This window comes from Xiphophorus hellerii, chromosome 1 (assembly GCF_003331165.1).
Source record: "Xiphophorus hellerii strain 12219 chromosome 1, Xiphophorus_hellerii-4.1, whole genome shotgun sequence".
Taxonomy (NCBI): Eukaryota; Metazoa; Chordata; class Actinopteri; order Cyprinodontiformes; family Poeciliidae; genus Xiphophorus; species Xiphophorus hellerii.
The window spans coordinates 32712367-32733974 of record NC_045672.1 but is presented as its reverse complement, the minus strand read 5'-3'; the positions used below and the strand labels follow the sequence as shown (position 1 = coordinate 32733974).

Here is a 21608-nt window from a genome sequence, read left to right as displayed (position 1 = left end):
GTGAAGATAAGTGATGCATTTTTCAAGATTGTTTCAGATACAGCATCACAGGTGTCTACTCTGCGACGGATCTCATTACCTGGAAGAACATATTTGCGCAGTTCTTCATAACTGTGCTTCACATCTGCAGATGAACAACTTATCTTACTCATCAATTCCTGCACAACATCAAAAGATGGAGTTCCATTTATCACCCTTTTAGCTTGCTTTGCCGTCACTTTCCAATTATCATAAGTATTGGTAAAACGATCTTGCAGTTTTTTTATTTAGTATCATGCAGTTCTTGAGCCCTTTCAGTAAGCTTTCTAGTCCTTTTCCTTCTTCTTGGTTCAGATGACTGCTGTAGAGTTGCGCCATTACTGTCTTTAAATAAGTCGCCCCTCTTAGTTTCATTGTCAGTCATTTGCTCCATTATGCAATGTTTACTTATTACTTGGTAACTTATAGCTATAGCTTTACAGAACTAATGACTTAACAATAACCAACTCAAATCTGAGCACTTCATTATCCAACACTTTTAGCATCTAAATGACAGAAATATGTAAAATGATTGTTTGCAAAAACTTAGATAAAACCTTGAACTTAAACAGAATTGTACAGAACACCAGATTACTTCATTTTAACACTTGCAGTGTCTCCTTAAAACAAAGTTGATCCACTTCCTAACATTTAACTTATTTTAAATGTATCACTTGTTTGAACATCAATGTAAAACTTGAAAGCGTTGCTGCTTCAGTTTCTGGTGTTGCACAATCTTATCTGTGTGATGCTAGAGTGCGACTGAAAGGCCAGTTCCTCGTCTGGTCGCCTCATGTCCAGCAGACCGAGTTCTCACTGCAACTCCCTCCAAGCAGGAAACGGACACAAGGCGTTCTTCGTTGTTACTGGCGTTTAATAACTATGCCGTGAGAACTGTGCAAACACAAAATACATATTTACAGAAACACATTCACTTAGAGAATATTACACACAAAATTAAAATACAAAAAATGCGTACCTCATTGGCCGCTTCAACCTGAAAGGGTTAATACAAAAACTCTGTAACGTCTTCTTGCAATCAGCTACACGAGCCTTAATGCCTCACCGAAACCTCTCCACCAACTAACAGCAAAAAACAAGCATGCTGCCTTACACAGAGTGCTGCGTGTCACTATAAAATGTGCCGGAACGAAACAACACATTAAACATTGGTTCCGCTTCGGAACCATTTGCACACTTTAATAATAAATATAAATATTTTACATCACTTAACTTATCTACACCAACTTAGAATCATGAAATTAACCCAAACTGTATAAACTGCTGCTGATGGCAGCCACAATAATAATAATAAATGAAAGGTTAAAGTTTTTCACTGCTGTTGGTTTTAGAGCAGCATCAGATCCTCCGTCATGTTTTGTTTGCCCTACAGTTTTGCTCTGATTCATTCATGTTTGGCAAATCCTCTAGTCTCCATGGCAACAATCCACCCGTGAAAAACACCTGGGTGGACCTAGCCCCGCCTTCAAGGCGCAGCTCCTTCAGACTAGTCAGCAGCAATTAGCAAACAGCTGAGCTCATTATAGGAGCTGCTGCTCAGAGCAACGCTGGTAACAACATTAAAGGGCTAATAGAGGAGCCATGTTGGATGATTTCCTGGAGGCGGAGCTTCTGAAAAAGCAGGAGTTCTTAAAGAGACAGAGGCTCAATTTCAAGGCGTTAAAATAGGAAGCAATTTTTTAAAAGTCATATTTAATATATGCAACATTTTTATAACAATTGAAGGTAACATTGTTATTGATCATAATACAAAATGGTTCTATGTTCCTGGACAACACATGATACTGTCCCTTTAAGAGTCAAACTGACCAGACTGGACCAATCGATCACTGATCCAGTTTCTGTATAAAGCTTTAAAAGCTCAGTTCAGTCAGGAGGAAAAAATGCTGCAGGTCAACGACTCGAAGCTTTGCTGCGTTTCCATAGAAACAAAATTAATTTGGATATTAAACGGAACTTGATGCACTGATTAACGGATGATCATGACTTCCTGTCTGTCTGGGTGACGGATTATTTGGCCTGTTCTTGTAAAGTTTCTTCAGAAAATGTTCATCATGAACTGGTCCTGTTTAAAGTAACACAGCTGAAGATTAGGGTGATGGTAAGGAGACCATCCAACCTTAAAGGCTCATCTCTACAGATAATCAGAAATCTCCTTAAAACTGCTCAACAGTTTAAAGAAAACTTTTCTGCTTTAATGCCAATAACTGGGAAAACAAAATTTTTCTTTGATTATTGAAAAGAGTATAATTAATTTTCCAGTATTTTCTTATAAAACATAAATAAAATAAACAGTAAAACTATCTTGTTTTTGGAAAATTGTCCTTTCTCTCTGTTTTATGACTTTCAGACGTTTTCTAGTTGAATCTAAATGATTCAGTAGTTTTGGTCATAACAGTTATTTACCATCCGGATGTCCAGAAAATGCTGCAGCCAGAGTCCTGATCAAACACGAGTTATGTTTCTCCCTTCATTTAGCTCCCAGTCAAACCCAGATTATAATCTCAGATTCTCCTTCTCACATATTAATTCCTAAATAATCAATAATTCCCTATCCTCATACATGTTCTGCTGGACCGCCTGTCTCATCCTGACTCCAGTATCGACGCTGATCTCTGGACTACAGGAAGTCATGATGCCGCCATGTTTAACTCTGGAGCCGAGTCGCCCCCTGCTGGGAACTTAAGGGAGTGTTTCAGCTATTTCCGTGTCTGATTTAACTTTAAAATTGAAAACATCCTGATGGAAAAGCATTCAGAAAGTGCATATTGGTGAAATGAGACCTTAAAAGGTGCAAAGGTTGGACCAAAAATTAGTTTTGAATAAATCGTCAGTTTCCAGACCAATAATCAGTTCAATATCTCTCTGCCAATTATCGGTCAGTCCAGAGACTTTGAGGTTGGACCAAATATCGGCAGAGAGACCAGGATTCAGTTTCTGGACCAAAAATTTGTTCTAAATCCCTCAAAGTCTCTGGACCGATTCAATAATCGGCACAGAGACTGGACTTTTGAACCGATTGGCTTTCAGGTTGGACCAATCAATAACCAGCAGTCTCAGAGGTTGGACCAATCACTGATCGGGAGTCTGGACCAACTGTCAAGCGATGTCATTTTGTTCAGTTCATCTCTACAGATGTTTGTTGACGGGTTTATGTGACCCGTTTATAAACCAGCAGTGTTTTTAGTGGAACTAGTCCCACCCAGGATTCCTGGTTCTGATCCAGTTCTGTGATAATCTGAACTGGATTATCACAGAACTGGATACAAACCCCAGAGAGACGGCGGCACTCCAGCTGCCATATTCCCTGTAATCAATAATCCAGACGCTTCATTATGTTTTCATATCTTTATTTAAATTCAGCTCTGAATACAGACTGCAGGGGGTTAAATGTCAACACAATGGCCAGCAGCGCTAATTAATTATTCATGAGCAGAGATGACATCACACCTTACCTTTCAGAATAAGAGCAGTTATTGTAAACAACTCCATGAAAAACGACTTCATGATTTTAGTGAAAATATTACATTACATTAAGGTAATGTATGACCAAAGGTAATACATTACCTTTACCAGTAGGATAATCTCCATACACGCCAGGTGGCATTATTAATAATAAAATATTTTAATATTTTTAGCTTCAAAGAACTGAATCATCCAGAACCAGTCAGAATTTGACCTAAAGCAGCACAGAACCAGAGAGTCCGGGTCAGAACCAGAGAGTCCGGGTCCAGTCTGATATGCTAGCATGTGGTTCTGTAACGGTACTAGATCAGTTTGGATCCGTCATCCTAAAAGTTTCCACCTGGTTCTGCTGGACCTGAGAGCAGAACCAGGACGGATCAGAACTGCAAAGATTTTTAATGGACTCATATTTTTAAATTGATTGGTTCTGTTTAATTTGACCCATTTTAATGTTCTGAATAAACAAAGACAGTTATCCAACTAGTCCATCAGAACCGGATCATTTGGAGTTTGCAGCACCTTCCTGGAGGCTCCGCCCCCAACATGGCGGCTCCACAGTAAAGTCCAGTTCAAGTCCGGTTTGTAAAGTTCTGGTTCTGCTCGTCACTTCTTCCTCCGGACCACGGTCCAGCCGTCCTCTTCATCCTGAGGAGGAGGACGTGTGGTGCTGAGGGACGGGCGGGACTCCTCACACTCCATGCCCTGCGCGCACACACACACACACACACACACACACACACACACACACACACACACACACACACAGGTTATTAATGGACTAACAGGAAGTTCTAATAAACTCGTTACATGACTACTTTATGGCTGCGTTGCCTAGCAACCAGTCCCCTGTCACCTACCTGCGTTTCGCCGTCGCTCTCCTCATCGTCCGACTGCGCGGGCGGAGCCGTGACCTTTGCCCTTGGCGTCTTGCTCTGAGTCAGCGTGTGGACGGTGCTGCGGAGCTGCTGCAGCGCCCCCTGCTGCCAGAGGGAGAACAGCTGCAGCAGACGCTGCGACACCTGCAGACACCAGACACACCTGGTCAGGTAGCAGCCAATCAGGAGACAGAGCCACCAAAGGTGTGTGTGTGTGTGTGTGTGTGTGTACCTGAGGTAAGCTGCCGTCCTCCACCACCGTATCAAACTCCTGATCCATCAGCTGAGACAGGAAATCCTCCACCTCATACTGCTGCAGGTCAGCTGCCCCCCACCGACACACACACACACACACACACACACACACACACACACACACACACACACACACACACAAGTCAGGCTACTGAACTGTGACGTCAGACAGGAAGTGAGGTTCTGTCAGAACATTAAAACGTTCCAACTGAACAATTCTGATTCAAACGGGAAGTTATTGTCAGCCGTTACCATGGAGACGTACCGTTGTCATGGAAATACTGCTGAACGACATCCACCATCCAATCAGCTTTCTGCTGGCCGTAAACGCCTCCAAAGCCGTTGTCCACGGCGATCTGAGGGACAAGAGGACACATCCGGAACCGGGTCAGAACCGGACCGCTTCCAGACTGAAAATATTAACTTTTTAATCTTTCTTATAAAATAAATCATCCGCTGGACGCGGTTCTGATGGGTCAGGGTGGTTCTGATGGGGGAGGAGGTTTGGTTCTGATGGGTCAGGGACGTTTGAGTCTAATGTATTTTTCAGAAGGTCCAATCTCAGCCCGAACGTGTTACTGACAGCTAATGAACCCACTGGGTCAGCGCTAAGCAGTACCAAAACCAGAACCAAAACCTGGATCCTAACTGGATCTTGAGCAGGTGTTTCTGAGCCCCAATCCATCTAAGGTCCAGTAGAGCTGAATCAGAGACAACAACGACCTGGACTACAGAGAGGAGGTGGAGCAGCTGGTGGACTGGTGCAGAGACAACAGCCTGATCCTGAACGTTGACAAGACGAAGGAGATGATCGTCGACTTCAGGAAGAACCGGCCCAGCCACGCTCCACTGCTCATCAACAGCTCGGCTGTGGAGGTGGTCAGCAGCACCAAATTCCTGGGGGTGCACATCACAAACGACCTCACCTGGACTGTGAACACCACGTCTCTGGTCAAGAGGGCACAGAAACGCTTGTATTTCCTGCGGAGGATGAGAAGAGCACACCTGTCCCCCGCCCATCCTCAAGACGTTCTACAGAAGCACCATAGAGAGCATTCTGACCAGCTGCCTCTCTGTGTGGTGTGGAGGCTGCAGCGCCTCCGACTGGAAGAACGTGAGGAGAGTGGTGCGGACAGCAGAGAGGATCATCGGGGCCCCCCTTCCCTCCATTCAGGACATTTCATCCCAGCGCTGCGTGTCCCGAGGCCGAAACATCGTCAGTGACCCCTCACACCCCCACCATGGACTGTTCTCCCTGCTGCCCTCTGGAAAGAGGTTCTGCAGCATCCGGTGCAGGTCCACCAGGTTCCGAAACAGCTTTTTCCCACTTGCCATCAGACTGCTGAACTCTTAACTGGACTGCACTCAAAAACTGGTCTCCACTTCATACCTTGCACATGTACAGAGCTAAATAACTTCTATTTTACTGTCATTCCTGCACTTTATATTTTATATTCATATTTATATTTTATACTGTATTTTATTTTATTCTGCAGTAACCTCATAACATTGGAACCTCAAAACATTGTTCTGAGCCGTATGCAACAAAATTTCGTTCTGTATTCACCCTGTGCATGCAAAATGATGATAAAGTCAGTCTAAGTCTAGACCTGTTCGGGATGAGACGGAACCACCCCAAACAGGAGCTGCTAGCATTAGCTAGATAGTTTCAGCCCACTGATCACGTGGTCCAGTGGAACCACCTGAATATCCCCCGTCCCCTCAGACCCGGTTCGGAGCTCACCTGTAGAACCGGCCACGTCTGAAGAACCGCCCGAACTCCCTCCGTGAAGAGTTCACGCGACGCCGTGGAGGCCGCCATCTTGGACCTTCTTCTTCTTGATTTTGGTTTCGGCTGGTGAACAAGGTGGTGCATACCGCCACCAGCCGGTGAGGAGGACCGAAAACAGCCTGCATCCTTTCAATGAACCCAGTTAGCAGCGAATACAGAGAAAATAATGTTCAACATTCATCAGAAGAACTTTTTTTTTATAATCTGAGACTTAAAAGGTCAAAGTTAAATATTTATTTAATAAACTAAATATTAAGTAGCTCAGAGTTTCATGAACATTGAGCTCAGATAAATATAACTGAAGCTAAGTATTTATCTGGCTAAATAATATTTATGGAGCTAAATATTTAACTTGCTTCCTAAATGTTTAGATGGGCAGTGTGACATTTATAAACGAATGAATAACATGGTGAAAATATGACTAAAACAACAAACTCCCATTGGTTTCTCTTATGACATTCTAAACAACATAAATTATTGCTGGTAACTTTTGACTGTATAGCTTTATAAATGAAAAACCATAAAACTCAAGCATGAACTGGAAGTCACCGCTTCATCTGTGAACCTGGTTCTGGTCCGCTACCCACCAATCCACAGTGGACCTACAGGAGCTGCTTCAGGTCGACATTCTCATTTTTTCTTCACTTTATTTATTTATTTTTAAAATTCTGAATGATTATGATGTCATTTCGCCTATGTTTTTGTTGATTATTGATCAGAGGTTTTGATTTCTCTGGTTTCATCAGCCTGTAGTTCCACCTGTCGGCCAGCAGGGGCATCAGATACACCAGGTAAACTTCAGGTTCCATCCCTCAGATATCTGCGGGAACCAACACAACCAGAGCCCTGAAGAAACCGCTTCAGGTTTCTTCCGGAATCAGTTCTGACCACCTGAACAGAACCAGTACCACCTCACTGAGACCCAAACACTGAAACCAGAACATTTGAGATTACATCATTTATTCACAGAGAGATTCACAGGAATGTTAGAAGTTCTGGATCTGTGGACTGAGGTTCTGTTTCACTGAGATGCTCAGAACCTGAACCTCAGAACCAGAACCCAGAACTGACCATCACATGTTCCATGGAAACAGGCAGAAGCAACAGGTGAGCTCCTCAGGTAACCCCCCCTGCAGTTCACCCATTTCTTAGAAAACATTTAGTGTAAAACGTTTATTGTGAAAAGTCAGACTCTGACAGGAAGTGCTCAGGTGTTGTCAGTGATGTCACAGACCCCCACCAGGCAGAATGATGTCCCAATGTCCAATGTTGCCATGGTAACATCACTGAGCTTCACACCATCCCCTGAACACAACGTCTTCACTTCCTGTCTGACCTAAAGTCTGGTTTTCACAATAAAAGCTCAGCGTCTTCATGATAATGATGGTGATGACGTCATCAGGCTCTCCTCTGGTTGGCTGGTACCTGAGAAGGAGAGAAAACAGGATTCATCATCATCCTCATCATCTCATCTTGGTCATCATCATCATCATCATCATCATTGCGTGGCTCTGGTCAGGGGTCAGATGTTTCCGTCGGGGTCAGGATGAGTTCAAGCATCAAATCAAGGTTTTGTTCTTCGGCACTAGAAACGCTGAAACGTTCCTTGCCTCCAGCAGGTGGAGCTACTGAGTTCTGTCGGGTTCGATCTTGGTGTCTCCGTTCGGTTTGTCCGTCTTCTGGGACAGTGTGGCCGCCTGGACAACCGCCTGCAGCGCAGCAACGTGGCGGTTAGAGCAACTGGGAATCACAACAACAACCACCTGAGTAGAACACCTGGGTTCTCACCTTGAAGCTCCTCTTCCTCTTCTGGACGTTCTGCTCCGGGTGGAAGACGATGACGTAAACTTTGGGCATGTACAGCATCCCCAGAGAGACAGAAGCACTGAGGGACATGGAGACGGTCAGGGTGGCAGTCTGGATGAACATCTGAGGAGACAGAGACCCGAACTGAACAGAACCACCTTCGTGTCTGCAGAACTCCTTCAGAAACAAAGAGTATCCTGGAGAACAGAGAGGAACCTGCTCAGTTTCTTATACAAAAGTTCTCAGCGGAACCTTTGTATTCACTTGTTTCTGGAACGAAACAAGTACCAAAAATCTGTACATTGCTTCATTGCTGCTGCTCTCTGTCAACTGGCTGTTAATTTCTGCTTCTAAATGATCTGACTGGGCACCGGGAAAAAAATATTTTTTCAGTTCACGTTGTGCTAAACTCCTCCATGGGCTGCCACCTTATCGTGGTGGAGGGGTTTGAGTGTCCCAATGATCCTAGGAGCTATGCTGTCTGGGGCTTCATGCCCCTGGTAGGGTCACCCAAGGCAGACAGGTCCTAGGTGAGGGACCAGACAAAGAGCAGCCCAAAGACCCCAATGATGAAGGAAAACTTTGGACTTGGTGTTCCCTCGCCCGGACGCGGGTCACCGGGGCCCCACTCTGGAGCCAGGCCTGGAGGGGGGGCACGATGGCGAGCGTCTGGTGGCCGGGCTTTTACCCATGGAGCCCGGCCGGGCTCAGCCCGAAGAGGAAACATGGGCCCCCCCTCCCATGGGCCCACCACCCGTGGGAGGGGCCAAAGGGGTCGGGTGCAGTGTGGGATGGGTGGCAGCAGAGGGAGGGGACCCTGGCGGTCCGATCCTCGGTTGCAGAAACTGGCTCTTGGGACGTGGAATGTCACCTCTCTGGTGGGGAAGGAGCCGGAGCTAGTGCGTGAGGTCGAGAGGTTCCGGCTAGAAATAGTCGGTCTCACCTCGACGCACGGCTCTGGTTCTGGAACCAGTCTCCTTGAGAGGGGCTGGACATACTTCCACTCTGGAGTTGCCCAGGGTGAGAGGCGTCGGGCAGGAGTGGGCATACTTGTTGCTCCCCATCTCGGCGCCTGTACGTTGGGGTTTACCCCGGTGAACGAGAGGGTAGCATCCCTCCGCCTACGGGTGGGGGGACGGGTTCTGACTGTCGTTTGTGCTTACGGGCCGAACGACAGTTCAGATTACCCACCCTTTTTGGAGTCCTTAGAGGGGGTACTGGAGAGTGCTCCTCCTGGGGACTCCCTTGTTCTGCTGGGGGACTTCAACGCTCACGTGGGCAATGACAGTGAGACCTGGAGGGGCGTGGTTGGGAGGAACGGCCCGCCCGACCTGAACTCGAGCGGTGTTCTGTTGCTGGACTTCTGTGCTCGCCATGGATTGTCCATAACGAACACCATGTTCAAGCATAAGGGTGTCCATATGTGCACTTGGCACCAGGACACCCTAGGCCGCAGTTCGATGATCGACTTTGTCATCGTTTCATCGGATCTGCGGCCGTATGTCTTGGACACTCGGGTGAAGAGAGGTGCGGAGCTGTCCACTGACCACTACCTGGTGGTGAGTTGGCTCCGGTGGTGGGGGCGAAAGCCGGTCAGACCTGGCAGGCCCAAACGTGTTGTGAGGGTCTGCTGGGAACGTCTGGCGGAATCCCCTGTGAGACGGAGCTTTAACTCCCATCTCCGGCAAAACTTCGAACACGTCCCGGGGGAGGTGGGGGACATGGAGTCTGAGTGGACCGTGTTCCGTGCCTCCATTGTCGAGGCGGCCGATCGGAGCTGTGGCCGCAAGGTTGTCGGTGCCTGTCGCGGCGGCAACCCTCGAACCCGCTGGTGGACACCTTCGGTGAGGGATGCCGTCAGGCTGAAGAAGGAGTCCTATCGGGCCTTTTTGGCCTGTGGGACTCCGGAAGCAGCTGATGGGTACCGGCGGGCGAAGCGGCATGCGGCTCGGGCGGTTGCTGAGGCAAAAACCCGGGCGTGGGAGGAGTTTGGAGAGGCCATGGAGAAAGACTTCCGTACGGCTTCGAGGCGATTCTGGTCCACCATCCGGCGTCTCAGGGGGGGGAAGCGGTGCAGCACCAACACTGTTTATAGTGGGGATGGTGTGCTGCTGACCTCTACTCGGGACGTTGTGGGCCGGTGGGCAGAGTACTTCGAAGACCTCCTCAATCCCACCAACATGCCTTCCACTGAGGAAGCGGAGCCTGGGGACTCTGGGTTGGGCTCTCCAATCTCTGGGGACGAGGTCGCCGAGGTGGTTAAAAAGCTCCTCGGTGGCAGGGCCCCGGGGGTGGATGAGATCCGCCCGGAGTTCCTTAAGGCTCTGGATGTTGTAGGGTTGTGTTGGTTGACGCGACTCTGCAATGTCGCATGGACATCGGGGGCAGTTCCCCTGGATTGGCAGACTGGGGTGGTGGTCCCCCTGTTCAAAAAGGGGGACCGGAGGGTGTGCTCCAATTATAGAGGGGTCACACTCTTAAGCCTCCCTGGCAAGGTCTATTCAGGGGTCCTGGAGAGGAGGGTCCGTCGGATAGTCGAACCTCGGATTCAGGAAGAGCAGTGTGGTTTTCGTCCTGGTCGTGGAACGCTGGACCAGCTCTACACCCTCGGCAGGGTCCTGGAGGGTGCATGGGAGTTCGCCCAACCAGTCTACATGTGTTTTGTGGACCTGGAGAAGGCGTTCGACCGTGTCCCTCGGGGAGCCCTGTGGGGGGTTCTCCGGGAGTATGGGGTACCGGGCCCTTTGATACGGGCTGTCAGGTCCCTGTATGACCGGTGTCAGAGTCTGGTCCGCATTGCCGGCAGTAAGTCGGGCTCGTTTCCGGTGAGAGTTGGACTCCGCCAGGGCTGCCCTTTGTCACCGATTCTGTTCATCACTTTCATGGACAGAATTTCTAGGCGCAGCCAAGGTGTTGAGGGGATCCGATTTGGTGGCCTTAGGATCTCATCTCTGCTTTTTGCAGACGATGTGGTCCTTTTGGCTTCATCAGATCGTGATCTGCAGCTCTCGCTGGAGCGGTTCGCAGCCGAGTGTGACGCGGCCGGGATGAGGATCAGTGCCTCCAAATCCGAGGCCATGGTCTTGAGCCGGAAAAGGGTAGAGTGCCTTCTCCGGGTCAGGGGGGGTGTCCTGCCCCAAGTGGAGGAGTTTAAGTATCTCGGGATCTTGTTCACGAATGGGGGAAGAAGGGAGCGGGAGATCGACAGGCGGATTGGCGCAGCGTCTGCTGTCAAGCGGGCGCTGTACCGGTCCGTCGTGGTGAAGAGAGAGCTGAGCCAAAAAGCGAAGCTCTCGATTTACCGGTCGATCTACGTTCCCACCCTCATCTATGGTCATGAGCTTTGGGTCATGACCGAAAGAACGAGATCGCGGATACAAGCGGCCGAAATGGGTTTTCTCCGTAGGGTGGCTGGGCTCTCCCTTAGAGATAGGGTGAGAAGCTCAGTCATCCGGGAGGGACTCAGAGTAGAGCCGCTGCTCCTTCACATCGAGAGGAGCCAGTTGAGGTGGCTCGGGCATCTGGTCAGGATGCCTCCTAGACGCCTCCCTGGTGAGGTGTTCCGGGCACGTCCCACCGGGAGGAGGCCCCGGGGAAGACCCAGGACACGCTGGAGGGACTATGTCTCTCGGCTGGCCTGGGAACGCCTCGGGATTCCCCCGGAGGAGCTAGAAGAAGTGGCTGGGGAGAGGGAAGTCTGGGCCTCCCTTCTGAAGCTGCTACCCCCGCGACCCGACCTCGGATAAGCGGAAGAAGATGGATGGATGGATGGATGGACGTTGTGCTAAAAGGAGTTAGCTTAACAGCAAAGCTAATCAGGCCTAAAATAGAATCTCAATGCTAAACATGTAGCATTGAGATGCTAATGCTAATGTCAACATCCACAGTCCACATTTCTACAGAAGCTCCATGAATGATCAGGGCTTCCTGAAACACTTTGCTCCAATCTGCTGGTTTAAGAACAGATTAAAAACTATAAATATCTCTATTGTTGAGATCAAATGTCAGTTTATTCAATAATTTAGCAACAAAAAGAGTTTTGAATTGAAAATGTTACTTTGTTGACAAAATACAATGAATTAATTACAAACCCTGCAATTAACTCGAGTTCCTCCACTGGTTCATTAATGTTTATATTTATTGTGAGCATGTGTGTGTGTGTGTGCGTGTGTGTGTGTGTGTGTGTGTGAGTGGGTGTAGTTGCTTAGCTATAGTTGTGGGGACTGGTTCTTGACTAACCCCAGCATTATGAGGACATTTTGCCACACAATATAAAAAGATCATTTGTGGGGTACACAGTTAACTATATAGCTACAATAACGCCTTTACCTTGTACCTCATGTTAAAGTATAAATACATTTGGGGAAAAAGCAGGTGATTTGTGGGTTAGGTATAAACTTGAGGAGGTTAGGGTTAGGGAAAAGGTCAAAGTTAGGCTACAGAACCTAAAGGGAGTCAATTCAAATCCACAGCAGTAAAGTGAGTCAGGAATGTGTGTGTGAAGCTAAAAGCTCCTGCAGCAGTAATCCTCTCCCAGCTCCTGTTGGTTCTGTTGTTCTCAGATAAAAAGCTTCTCTTAAATCCTCCTTCATGAAGCACCCAGAGCCGAGAGAGGAGGAGGTCCGGCTGTTATCAGAGAACCACAGAAGAAGAACCGGCGTGTGACCTGTTGTTGTTTGCAGCTCCTCTCATTCATGTTTTCATGAATTATTCTCTTTGAAACTTTCCAAGCAGCTGCCGAAACATCCTGGAGAGTCTCTATATTCTGCTGCAGCCTCCATCTTTAATCCTGCAGAGGAGCTTTTATTTTGTCGGATCAGCAGTTCTGAAAGCCTCTTTCCTCCGCCCTGATATTTTGGTCTTTTTGTCTCTTTTGTTGGGACGTTTGGGCCTCGTTACGTGTCGGTTCTAATCTGTATAATCTGACCTGAAAGTGTCTGTGCGGTTTATCAGTCGCATAACGGACCCGTCCCTCCCCCCAGTGCCGCTGACCCAAACACTCCAGCCTCCACCTGGTTTCTGTCGGATTCCTCTGGTCCGCTCACCTCTGCTCTGGTTCTGATTGTTGTTCTGGTAAACACTAACCAGAAGATTCTGGAGAACCTGCAGGAACCAGAACTGAACCAGAACAATACAGACCTGAAGTCGGTTTGTTTAAAGGAACAGAGTTGGTTCCTCTGATTGAACTCTCTGTGGTTCTTCCTGGTTCCTCTGGGTTACCTCTGGTTCTGGCCAGATCTAACCAACTCACTTGAAGTCTGATCCGGTTCTTACCTTCTCAGTGGACTGAGCGGTACCAAAGAAGATGGGGACGAAGGCCAGCCAGACGATGCAGGTGGTGTACATGGTGAAGCCGATGGGCTTCGCTTCGTTGAACGTCTCCGGAACGCCTCGGCTCTTCACGGCGTAAACTGTACATGTTACCTAGCAACGGAGGACGCAATGCAGTTTATTACAAACAGAAATATTCAGGTTCCCTCCCAACAGACGTCACAGATGCAACTGAGAATTAAAGTCCAGTTCTGGTGTTTGTTCTGGCTTTGAAGGAAAACCCCATTTCTTAGCACTGTAAAGCACGCTGGTGGAACCATCATGCTGAGGGAAAGTATTTTTTTACCATAAGAACGATGCTGTAGCTCAGGCAGCAGATGATGGACAGGTCCGACATGTCACACTTGAGGATGCCTCGGGCCAGGTCTGGGTTTGGTGGGCGGAGCTCCTCGTAGTCGATGATGGTGTGAGGAGGAACCACAGCGAACCACATGAACACGCCCAGAACCTGACGGACACCCAGGCGTCACACAAGGTACCTGCAGGTCACATGACCTGAGTCCACTTACCTGGACAGAAATGAGGATGAAGGTGATGGCGAGCTGGGAGGTGGGGCTTATGAATTTAGGAGGAGTCACCGACTTCTTGCCCTGTTCGAAGATTCTGTAAATGCGGTTGGTTTTGGTTAGCATGGCGGAGTAGGTGATGGCCATGCCGAGGCCCAGCAGGAGGCGCCGGAACGCACACACCCCCACACCTGGCTCCGCGATCATCAGGAAGGTGATCAGGTAAATCAGAAAGATACCTGGATGGAGAGAGGTGAGGTCATCCACTGCTGATGACATCACCCTCAATGATGTCATCCATAAGACTAATGATGTCATCCATACTGATGATGTCACACAGCAGGATGTGGTTTAGTCAGTCTCCAGTTTTTCACAATTCTGCGACTGCACAATTTCAACATGCCAATAAAATATCGGGTATTGGTGATTCTAACTCCCATCTGCAGGTGGCACTATTTCTTACTTGTTCTCCTCTACTGCCACAGCCTGATTTGATGTCCAGCTATAGCCCGTGATCATTCCTAATGTCATACATGACTGAAAATATCTCAAAATGTCCAGCAAGTATTCCTAAAGTACCACCAGAAAATCAGTCAATTTGACTGCAAAAATCACAAAAGTAATCGTGAAGGGCGTGCCGTGGTGGCGGAGGGGTTAGCGCGACCCACATTCAGAGGCAACGTGGCCTCGACGCGGCTGTCGCGGGTTCGACTCCCGGACCCGACGACGTTTACCGCATGTCTTCCCCCCTCTCCTTCTCCCTTTCCTGTCAGCCTACTTTGAAAAAGGGACACTAGAGCCCACAAAAAGACCCCTTGCGGGGCGATTAAAAAAACAACAAAAAAAAACACTTTAAAAAAAAAAGTAGTCGTGAAATTCTGGAGTGACCGATCAGCAAACTCACCGGTCAGGAGGACGTAGCTCAGCTCTCTTCCCGACGCCCTGACGATAGGGGTGTCATTAAAGCGAATGAAGGTGACCACCACGGCGCTGGTTGCTAGGATACCCAGCATGGCGAGAGAGGCGGGCACTAGGGCCCAGGGAGAGTTCCACTCCAGCTTGATGATGGGCGTGGGACAGCAGGCCGTCCGGTTGGGGACGGGCCGCATGTCCGTTGGACACATTTCACAGGTGAACTCGTCCAACTGGTACTGGTACCCGTCACAGAGCTGCAAGCAGGTGGGACACGTTTCATTCCTTTTACCTCACTTCCTGTATGTTCCAGTAGTGGCAGCAGGATGGCAGGCTCCAGGTACCTCGCAGTGCCAGCAGCAGGGGACTCCCTTCACCATCTTCTTTCGCTCTCCGGGTTTGCAGGGGAAGCTACAGATGGACTCTGGAACGGATTTGTCTCCTCCTGACCACTGCATCTCCTCCAGCTGCAGAAACACACACCGGGTCAGAGACAGGAACGTCCTGCGGTCCGACCTTCATCGCACCGACTCACATTGAGCCTCAGGTTGTTGGTCCACTGGCCGATGACGTGGTAGCCAGGATGACTGTGGTTGGTCATCTGAAACTGGAAGATATCGTAGCGTCCTGGAGCGTCTCCGTTCTCGTTGAACAGAACGCTGGTCCCAGCACTTCCTGGAAGACAGAGAAACCCAGTTTTACTGTGAGTACTGGGATCTGGACCGGAAATATAGAATCTCTCTAGTCCTATGAATCATGTAAAACATTTAAAACAAACATCTCATTCACTCAGCCACACTAACATGCACACCCCCACACACCAACACATCGGTAGGCACCTTGCTCAAAGGCACATCAGCGGGAAGGAATTTGGAGTTGAACCGATTGCAAAGCCACGACTCTTTATAGTGAAATAGATAAGGCTTCATCAGGGCCGTGCAGAGACCTTTGGAGGGCTCAGAGTTAAAAAGGGGCCCATTGAACAAGATCTTAAAACACCAACACAGCAACAACCCATAGTAATCAATAATCTAATATTTAATCGGATCATACTGGATCATCATGAGGGGCCAATGCAAAACAAATCTAGTCCATGTTTCCAACATAATGTTTCTGTTTCTGCTGAGCTGATCTGAGACTGAAGCTGTTAAACAGACCAGAGGAGAGAAGGTCAAAGGTTATGAAGCTATGAAATAAAAACATGTGCTGATATTTTACTAAATAAGTCCTACTACTTCTGTTAACGTCTACAATAACTTGGCTGATTTAAAAATCAAAAAGCTCAGAGGGTTCACTCTACATCAGTTTTCTATGTTAGAACCTCTAGATCTACAATTACAAGGTTGAGATATCAAGGCAAAAAAAACTCAGTAGCTGCTGGTAGGGGCCATTTGGGGCCCCTCCAGACATTCAGGGGCCCATCCAGACATTTAGGGGCCCCTCTAGACATTCAGGGGCCCATCCAGACATTCAGGGCCCCCTCCAGACATTTAGGGGCCCCTCTAGACATTCAGGGGCCCATCTAGACATTCAGGAGCCCATCCAGACATTCAGGGGCCCCTCCAGACATTTAGGGGCCCCTCTAGACATTCAGGGGCCCCTCCAGACATTCAGGGGCCCATCTAGACATTCAGGGGCCCCTATGAATAGTTGAATTGTTCCACAGGCCATAGATCTAAACCTGTAGCATCATTTATTGAGAATGACAAAGTTATTAAATTTTATTTAATACATTCAGCTGAGAAACAATTTAGGATTTAATTATGAAGTTTATTTTGTAAAAGTTTAAAGAATCATCTGGATAGTTTGAGTGTTGTGTTACCATGGCTACAATATGGCGTAATCTTTGTGTTTGAGCTGGTTTGTTCACAAATACATCAGAGCAAATAACCAATAATCAGTGATTGATTTTAAATCAGCCAGTTAACCTGGGCTCCTCTCACAGATTCACTAAATTTACATTTAAACATGTTGGTGATGCTGAGGTTCTTTAGGGACCGGGGGGCTAAATCATGATTTGGTCTATGGCCCCATATTACCTTGGGCCGGCCCTGCATGAAGAGCTAAAGCCGCTGCGCATCTCTGCGCTGGAATCTACCTGGAATCTCCTTGGAATCTCCCTGGAATCCACCTGGAATCTGCTTGGAATCCTCTGGTGGCCCCTATGCCAGTCCTCCGATGCTTTGGGGACATTTTGATTCATTTCATTGTGGCATGTTTGGCTTTTTGCTGCAGTATTTTCTCTGATGTTTATTTCATGAACTCTAATTGGGCCGAATCTTCCTTTAACACTTGAGGTTCTGCAGTAACTTCTGTTTACAGCCCAGAACCTCCAGCGGCTTTAACCCGCCTGGCAGAAACGATAAGGAGAAGCAGAGAGCAGAGAGCAGGTGGTACCGGGTGGTACCGGGTGGTACCAGGTGGTACCGGGTGGTACCGGGTGGTACCAAGGCTTTGAGCTGCATCACTGCGACAGTCGGTACCGATTCTTTAGATCAGGATATCTGGTTCTGACCCACAGCAGTGAGACCGACTCAGGCTGCCTGTAGAGAACCGGGCATTTAGTGCAGCACTGGGGCATTTAGTGCAGCACTGGGGCATTTAGTGCAGCACTGGGGCATTTAGTGCAGATTTTTCCGATATTGCAGGACAATTACGAAAAATAAATAGAAAGAGTTTTTCTAACAACTCCAGTCCATCTGTCCGGTTCATCAGGGGAGGTTTGAATGCATAATCAAATTCTGACGCAGACTGAAAAAACAAACTCTGGTCCTCCTACAAACCCAGATTTGGTTGAAGTGAACCCTGGTGCGTTTTGAATTCATATGTGAACACCGAACGCATCGAAGACCACTCCAAAACCAGGAGGGGGACCTGGTTTTGGAGGTTCCCAAAACCAGGTCCCTGCGTTCTGGGAATTCCCTGCGTTCCCAGAACACAGGGAATTCTGGGTAAATACAACCAAAACAAGCAGGCTAGTCAGTAGAGACCTACGGTGCCATCCGCTTATGAGACGCAAACCATCCAGAGACGCTGAATTCATTAAGGAGAGCCGGGGACTTGGTGCGGTCCACTTACTATCAGCTCTGTCTCTCTGCCCAGAGGATGAACTTACCGTTGAAGTTGACGGCTCTGATGTAGTCCAGCAGCAGGCGCCCCTCCACCGGGTCCATGCTGCTGCAGACCCCGTGGCTGTTGGGACAGAGGTCTTGGTGCATGTTGTGCAGAGCGTAGGCGACGGCATAAACAGCATCAATCACAAACTGAACCTTTCCCTCCTGCTCGTAGGACGAGTCCTGACCAATTCGCTCGCCTCCTGCAGACAGATGCACCGTAATGAGGGAACACCTGAGACCTTCACAAATCTCTCTCAGTGAGTACCTGTGCACTTCTTCTTGTCTGAGTCCAGTTTGATTCCGGGACGGGTCAATTTGCACCTGAAGTCGTCCTCCCAGAACTCGGCAAACCAGATGTTCCTGCGGTTGTTCTCCAGGGACCGAGACATGAAGTACTGATCAAAACCTGTAGAACATACACAACACATGAGAACCCTCTACAGCCCTCTAGATCAGTGATTCTCAATTCCAGTCCTCAGTTCAAACTGCCTGCATGTTGTAGTTGTGTCTCTGCTCCAGAACATGTAATTCAAATGATTGCATGACCTCCTCTGCAGCCATCAAGTGCTGCAGAAGGCTGTTAGTCACCCACTTAGTCAAATCAGGTGTGTGGCAGAAGGGAAACACCTATAACATACAGGACAGTGGACCTTGAGGACTAGAATTGAGAAACACTGCTCTAGAATCCTCCAGAACCAGGTGATCCTTGACCAGGTGCATCCGGTTCTACCGTCAATCGAGGCCCGCTTGGGCAAGATGGTGACAGCGCCTTCTGCAACGTCTTCCAGCTCGGCGATTGGTGAGCTCTTGGCCCCCCAGCTGTCTGACCCAACAAACAGGAAGTGACCCGTCAGGTTAGCCTGCCTCGCCGCTTCAAGAACACGCCTACCAGAGAGAAAGAAGAATCAGCCTCAAGTCTCGTGACCACACCAACCAGGTGTAAAGGGAAGAGTCACATGATGTATCTGGTGGATTACTTGATGTCGTCCTCGTTGGCGAAGATGATGACTCCTCTGGCGTTACTTGTCTCCATCAAACGTTTGATGATCTTATCGAACTCACCCTCAGCTGGCTCTCGGGGGATCTTCACCGACTGGGCAATGCACACACCACCTGGTGGAGAGACATAGGCAGGTCAGGGGCAGGTGACAGACGGGTCAGAGATGGGGGAGATAGGAGCATCCCTACCGGCCTCTCTGGAGATCTGCATGAAGGCCTCCACGCCGCTCTCGCCGTAGTTGCCCTCGGACGCCAGCGTGGAGACGTAGTTCCAGCCCAGAGCCTTGACGATGTCCAGCATGGCCTGGGCCTGGTATGAGTCCGGCGGAACGACCCGGGAGAAGAAGTCGTAGCGGTTGTTGTCGCTGAGCTCTGGAGCCGTGGACGCGTAGCTCACCTGAGGAATCTGGAATTCAGAACCAGAACCGGAACCCAGTTCAGAGGCGACAGTGGGACGAGTGGTGGAGCAGCAGAGACCAGAACCACTCAGACAGATTAATGTTGTGTAACAGCCGAGCTCAAAGTGGGCCAGCTCTTCAATTACATTAACACCCAGAGTGATTAACAGAGACCTTCTTAACGAGCGGACCTCGTTATGACAGCAACCTCATCATCATCATCTGAGGAAGAGGAGGAAGCATGAGCTGCAGAGCTTCATATCAAGAAAAAACATTCCCTTATTTAGTAGGTTCTACTAGGTTTTATGATGCTCTACTGGATTCTACAAGTTTCTACTGTAGTCCATTGGGTTCTACTGGTTTTAACTGGGTGTTATGGTACTCCACTGGGTTCCAGTAGGTTGTATGGGGTGCCACTATCCTCCATTGCATCTTTAGTATTCATTTCATGGAGGAAGTCATTCTGTCCACTTCACCAGATTCGACATCTTTGGTAGAATGTCTTCATGATGCTGACCTCGAACTGAAACTAACTGTCCTCTGATGGTTCCTCTGTCTCACCTCTCGTCTAGTTTCCTCTACCTGTTCCTCACCTGTCTCTCTCTGACCCGTCTGTCTCTCACCTCGAACAGCCGCAGGATGTTGGCCACCATGATGGACACGGAGCTGGCCGACGCTCCGATCACGCCCACCACCCTCTCCGGTTTGCGGATGAGGGGCGGCTCGCCGTTGGAGCAGCGGATGTCAGACGTGTCCTTCTGGATCAGTGCCTGGACGAAGGTGAGGGACTGCTCCAGGGCGTAGGTGTCCCTGGAGCAGGTGTCCAGGATGCGGGCGCCCAGCGTGATGTTGGGCAGCAGCTCGGGATCGCCGTTGATCTGGTCCAGGGCGTACAACATGGCCTCCATGCGGTGGATACCTTTCTCCTTCTTCAGCTCACCGCAGTTCACGCCGTGGGGGCCGCGGGCGTGGATGGGGAACAGCCCCCCCAGTGTGATGTCACCAGGCAGCTTGATGGAGTGGGGGTGGAAGTGCTGGTGCGAGGCCTGTGCCTGGCCCACCGGATCGCCGGTCCAGATCCAGAGAGGCAGCAGGAGGCGGGGCCACAGGGCACCGAGGCGACCAGCGGCAACAACGTCAGGACAGAGGGAGAAGGGGGCGGGGCCTGATGATGTCATGCTGAGGCGACGTTCAGCATGGACCGTTCATCCTGACAGACACCTGGGGACACGGCAACCAAGGAGATGGAACACGATCCGATACGAGTCACATGATCCGTATCGAGTCACATGATCCGTATCGAGTCACATGATCCGTATCGAGTCACATGATCCGTATCGAGTCACATGACTCCTTACATGATCAGACATGAGTTGAGACCCAGCTTTTATTTTGGTAGTCCACTTCTGGTTATTTTCAGATGAATTTGCATATTATTTTAATATTTAGCTCTCACCTGAATATTCTCTAGCCCCCAAAAATAAAAATAAAATAATAAAAGGTGATTTCTGTTCTTCTGATCACTGACCAATCAGCACCGATCAGCTGCAGCAACTCATCAATTTTTATCAACTGGTTTTAAAGAATGGAGAAGGAAGAAGGCATTAATTTGTAATAAATTTGATCTTTGATCAGAAAACTGGAAATCTGAGAAAATAAAAACTAAGCCTAACCTAGCGATCAATAAAGTTCTGATTTAATTAACTGGTTCCTGCGGTTTGATCCACTTTATGGGCCAACAGGTGAGAAAAATAAAGTTAAATACCTGCGAACTGAGCCGCTCCGTTCGGTCCGCAGAGAGACGCAAAGACCCGCAGAGAGAGCCGCAAACAGCAGCGCTGCGCCCCGCGGAGCCGCAACAGCCTGCGGAGAGAGGAAGAGTCCGGCTGCTGCTGCGGAGGACTGGACACCTGTCTGTCTGTGTCTGTCTCCACCTGTCTGTCTGTCTGTCTGTCTCCACCTGTCTGTCTGTCTGTGTCTGTCTCCACCTGTCTATCTGTCTGTCTGTCTCCACCTGTCTGTCTGTCTGTCTCCACCTGTCTGTCTGTCTGTCTTCACCTGTCTGGTCTGTTTCCTGTGAGGACCCGCTCGGTCTGCGGAGCCTCAGGATTTCT

At 48.9% G+C, this 21608-nt stretch overlaps 2 protein-coding genes across 4 annotated transcripts; both read right to left on the bottom strand.

The window, feature by feature from the left end:
* Positions 1-3372: 3372 nt before the first annotated feature.
* On the bottom strand, positions 3373-6525 carry tsr2 (TSR2 ribosome maturation factor). The gene is made up of 5 exons (XM_032567858.1): positions 6379-6525; positions 4900-4990; positions 4612-4703; positions 4362-4523; positions 3373-4206 (listed from the first exon to the last, which is right to left on the bottom strand). Exons 1-5 carry the CDS (start codon positions 6508-6510, stop codon positions 4108-4110), a joined length of 576 nt encoding a protein of 191 aa, XP_032423749.1. The 5' UTR covers positions 6511-6525; the 3' UTR covers positions 3373-4107.
* An 844-nt stretch (positions 6526-7369) lies between these two features.
* Positions 7370-21465, bottom strand: grm6a (glutamate receptor, metabotropic 6a). Of its 3 annotated transcripts, none has more exons than XM_032567161.1 (15): positions 20118-21465; positions 19286-19502; positions 19075-19210; positions 18828-18982; positions 18363-18503; positions 18097-18297; positions 15517-15656; positions 15326-15448; positions 14974-15238; positions 14073-14308; positions 13850-14011; positions 13507-13656; positions 8215-8355; positions 8037-8135; positions 7370-7851 (listed from the first exon to the last, which is right to left on the bottom strand). In XM_032567161.1, the coding sequence occupies exons 1-14, from the start codon at positions 20670-20672 to the stop codon at positions 8052-8054; spliced, it is 2706 nt and encodes a 901-aa protein (XP_032423052.1). In that variant the 5' UTR covers positions 20673-21465; the 3' UTR covers positions 7370-7851; positions 8037-8051. The 3 variants fall into 3 exon arrangements, with proteins under 3 accessions (XP_032423052.1, XP_032423061.1, XP_032423068.1); XM_032567170.1 differs by having other exon boundaries at positions 7370-8135; positions 20118-20715; positions 21260-21465; XM_032567177.1 differs by lacking the exon at positions 8037-8135.
* Between the last annotated feature and the right edge of the window lie 143 nt (positions 21466-21608).

Excerpts from the sequence above, each read along its gene's own strand:
- tsr2 (XM_032567858.1), bottom strand. The coding sequence starts at position 6,510 with ATGCACCACCTTGTTCACCAGCCGAAACCAAAATCAAGAAGAAGAAGG. Across the intron at positions 4,991-6,378 it reads AGACGTGGCCGGTTCTACAG|ATCGCCGTGGACAACGGCTT; the intron begins GTGAGCTCCGAA and ends CTTGTCCCTCAG. Across the intron at positions 4,704-4,899 it reads GCAGTATTTCCATGACAACG|CTGACCTGCAGCAGTATGAG; the intron begins GTACGTCTCCAT and ends GGTGGGGGGCAG.
- grm6a (XM_032567161.1), bottom strand. The coding sequence starts at position 20,672 with ATGACATCATCAGGCCCCGCCCCCTTCTCCCTCTGTCCTGACGTTGTT. Across the intron at positions 18,983-19,074 it reads GCCAACGAGGACGACATCAA|GCGTGTTCTTGAAGCGGCGA; the intron begins GTAATCCACCAG and ends TCTCTCTGGTAG. Across the intron at positions 13,657-13,849 it reads GCTACAGCATCGTTCTTATG|GTAACATGTACAGTTTACGC; the intron begins GTAAAAAAATAC and ends CTCCGTTGCTAG.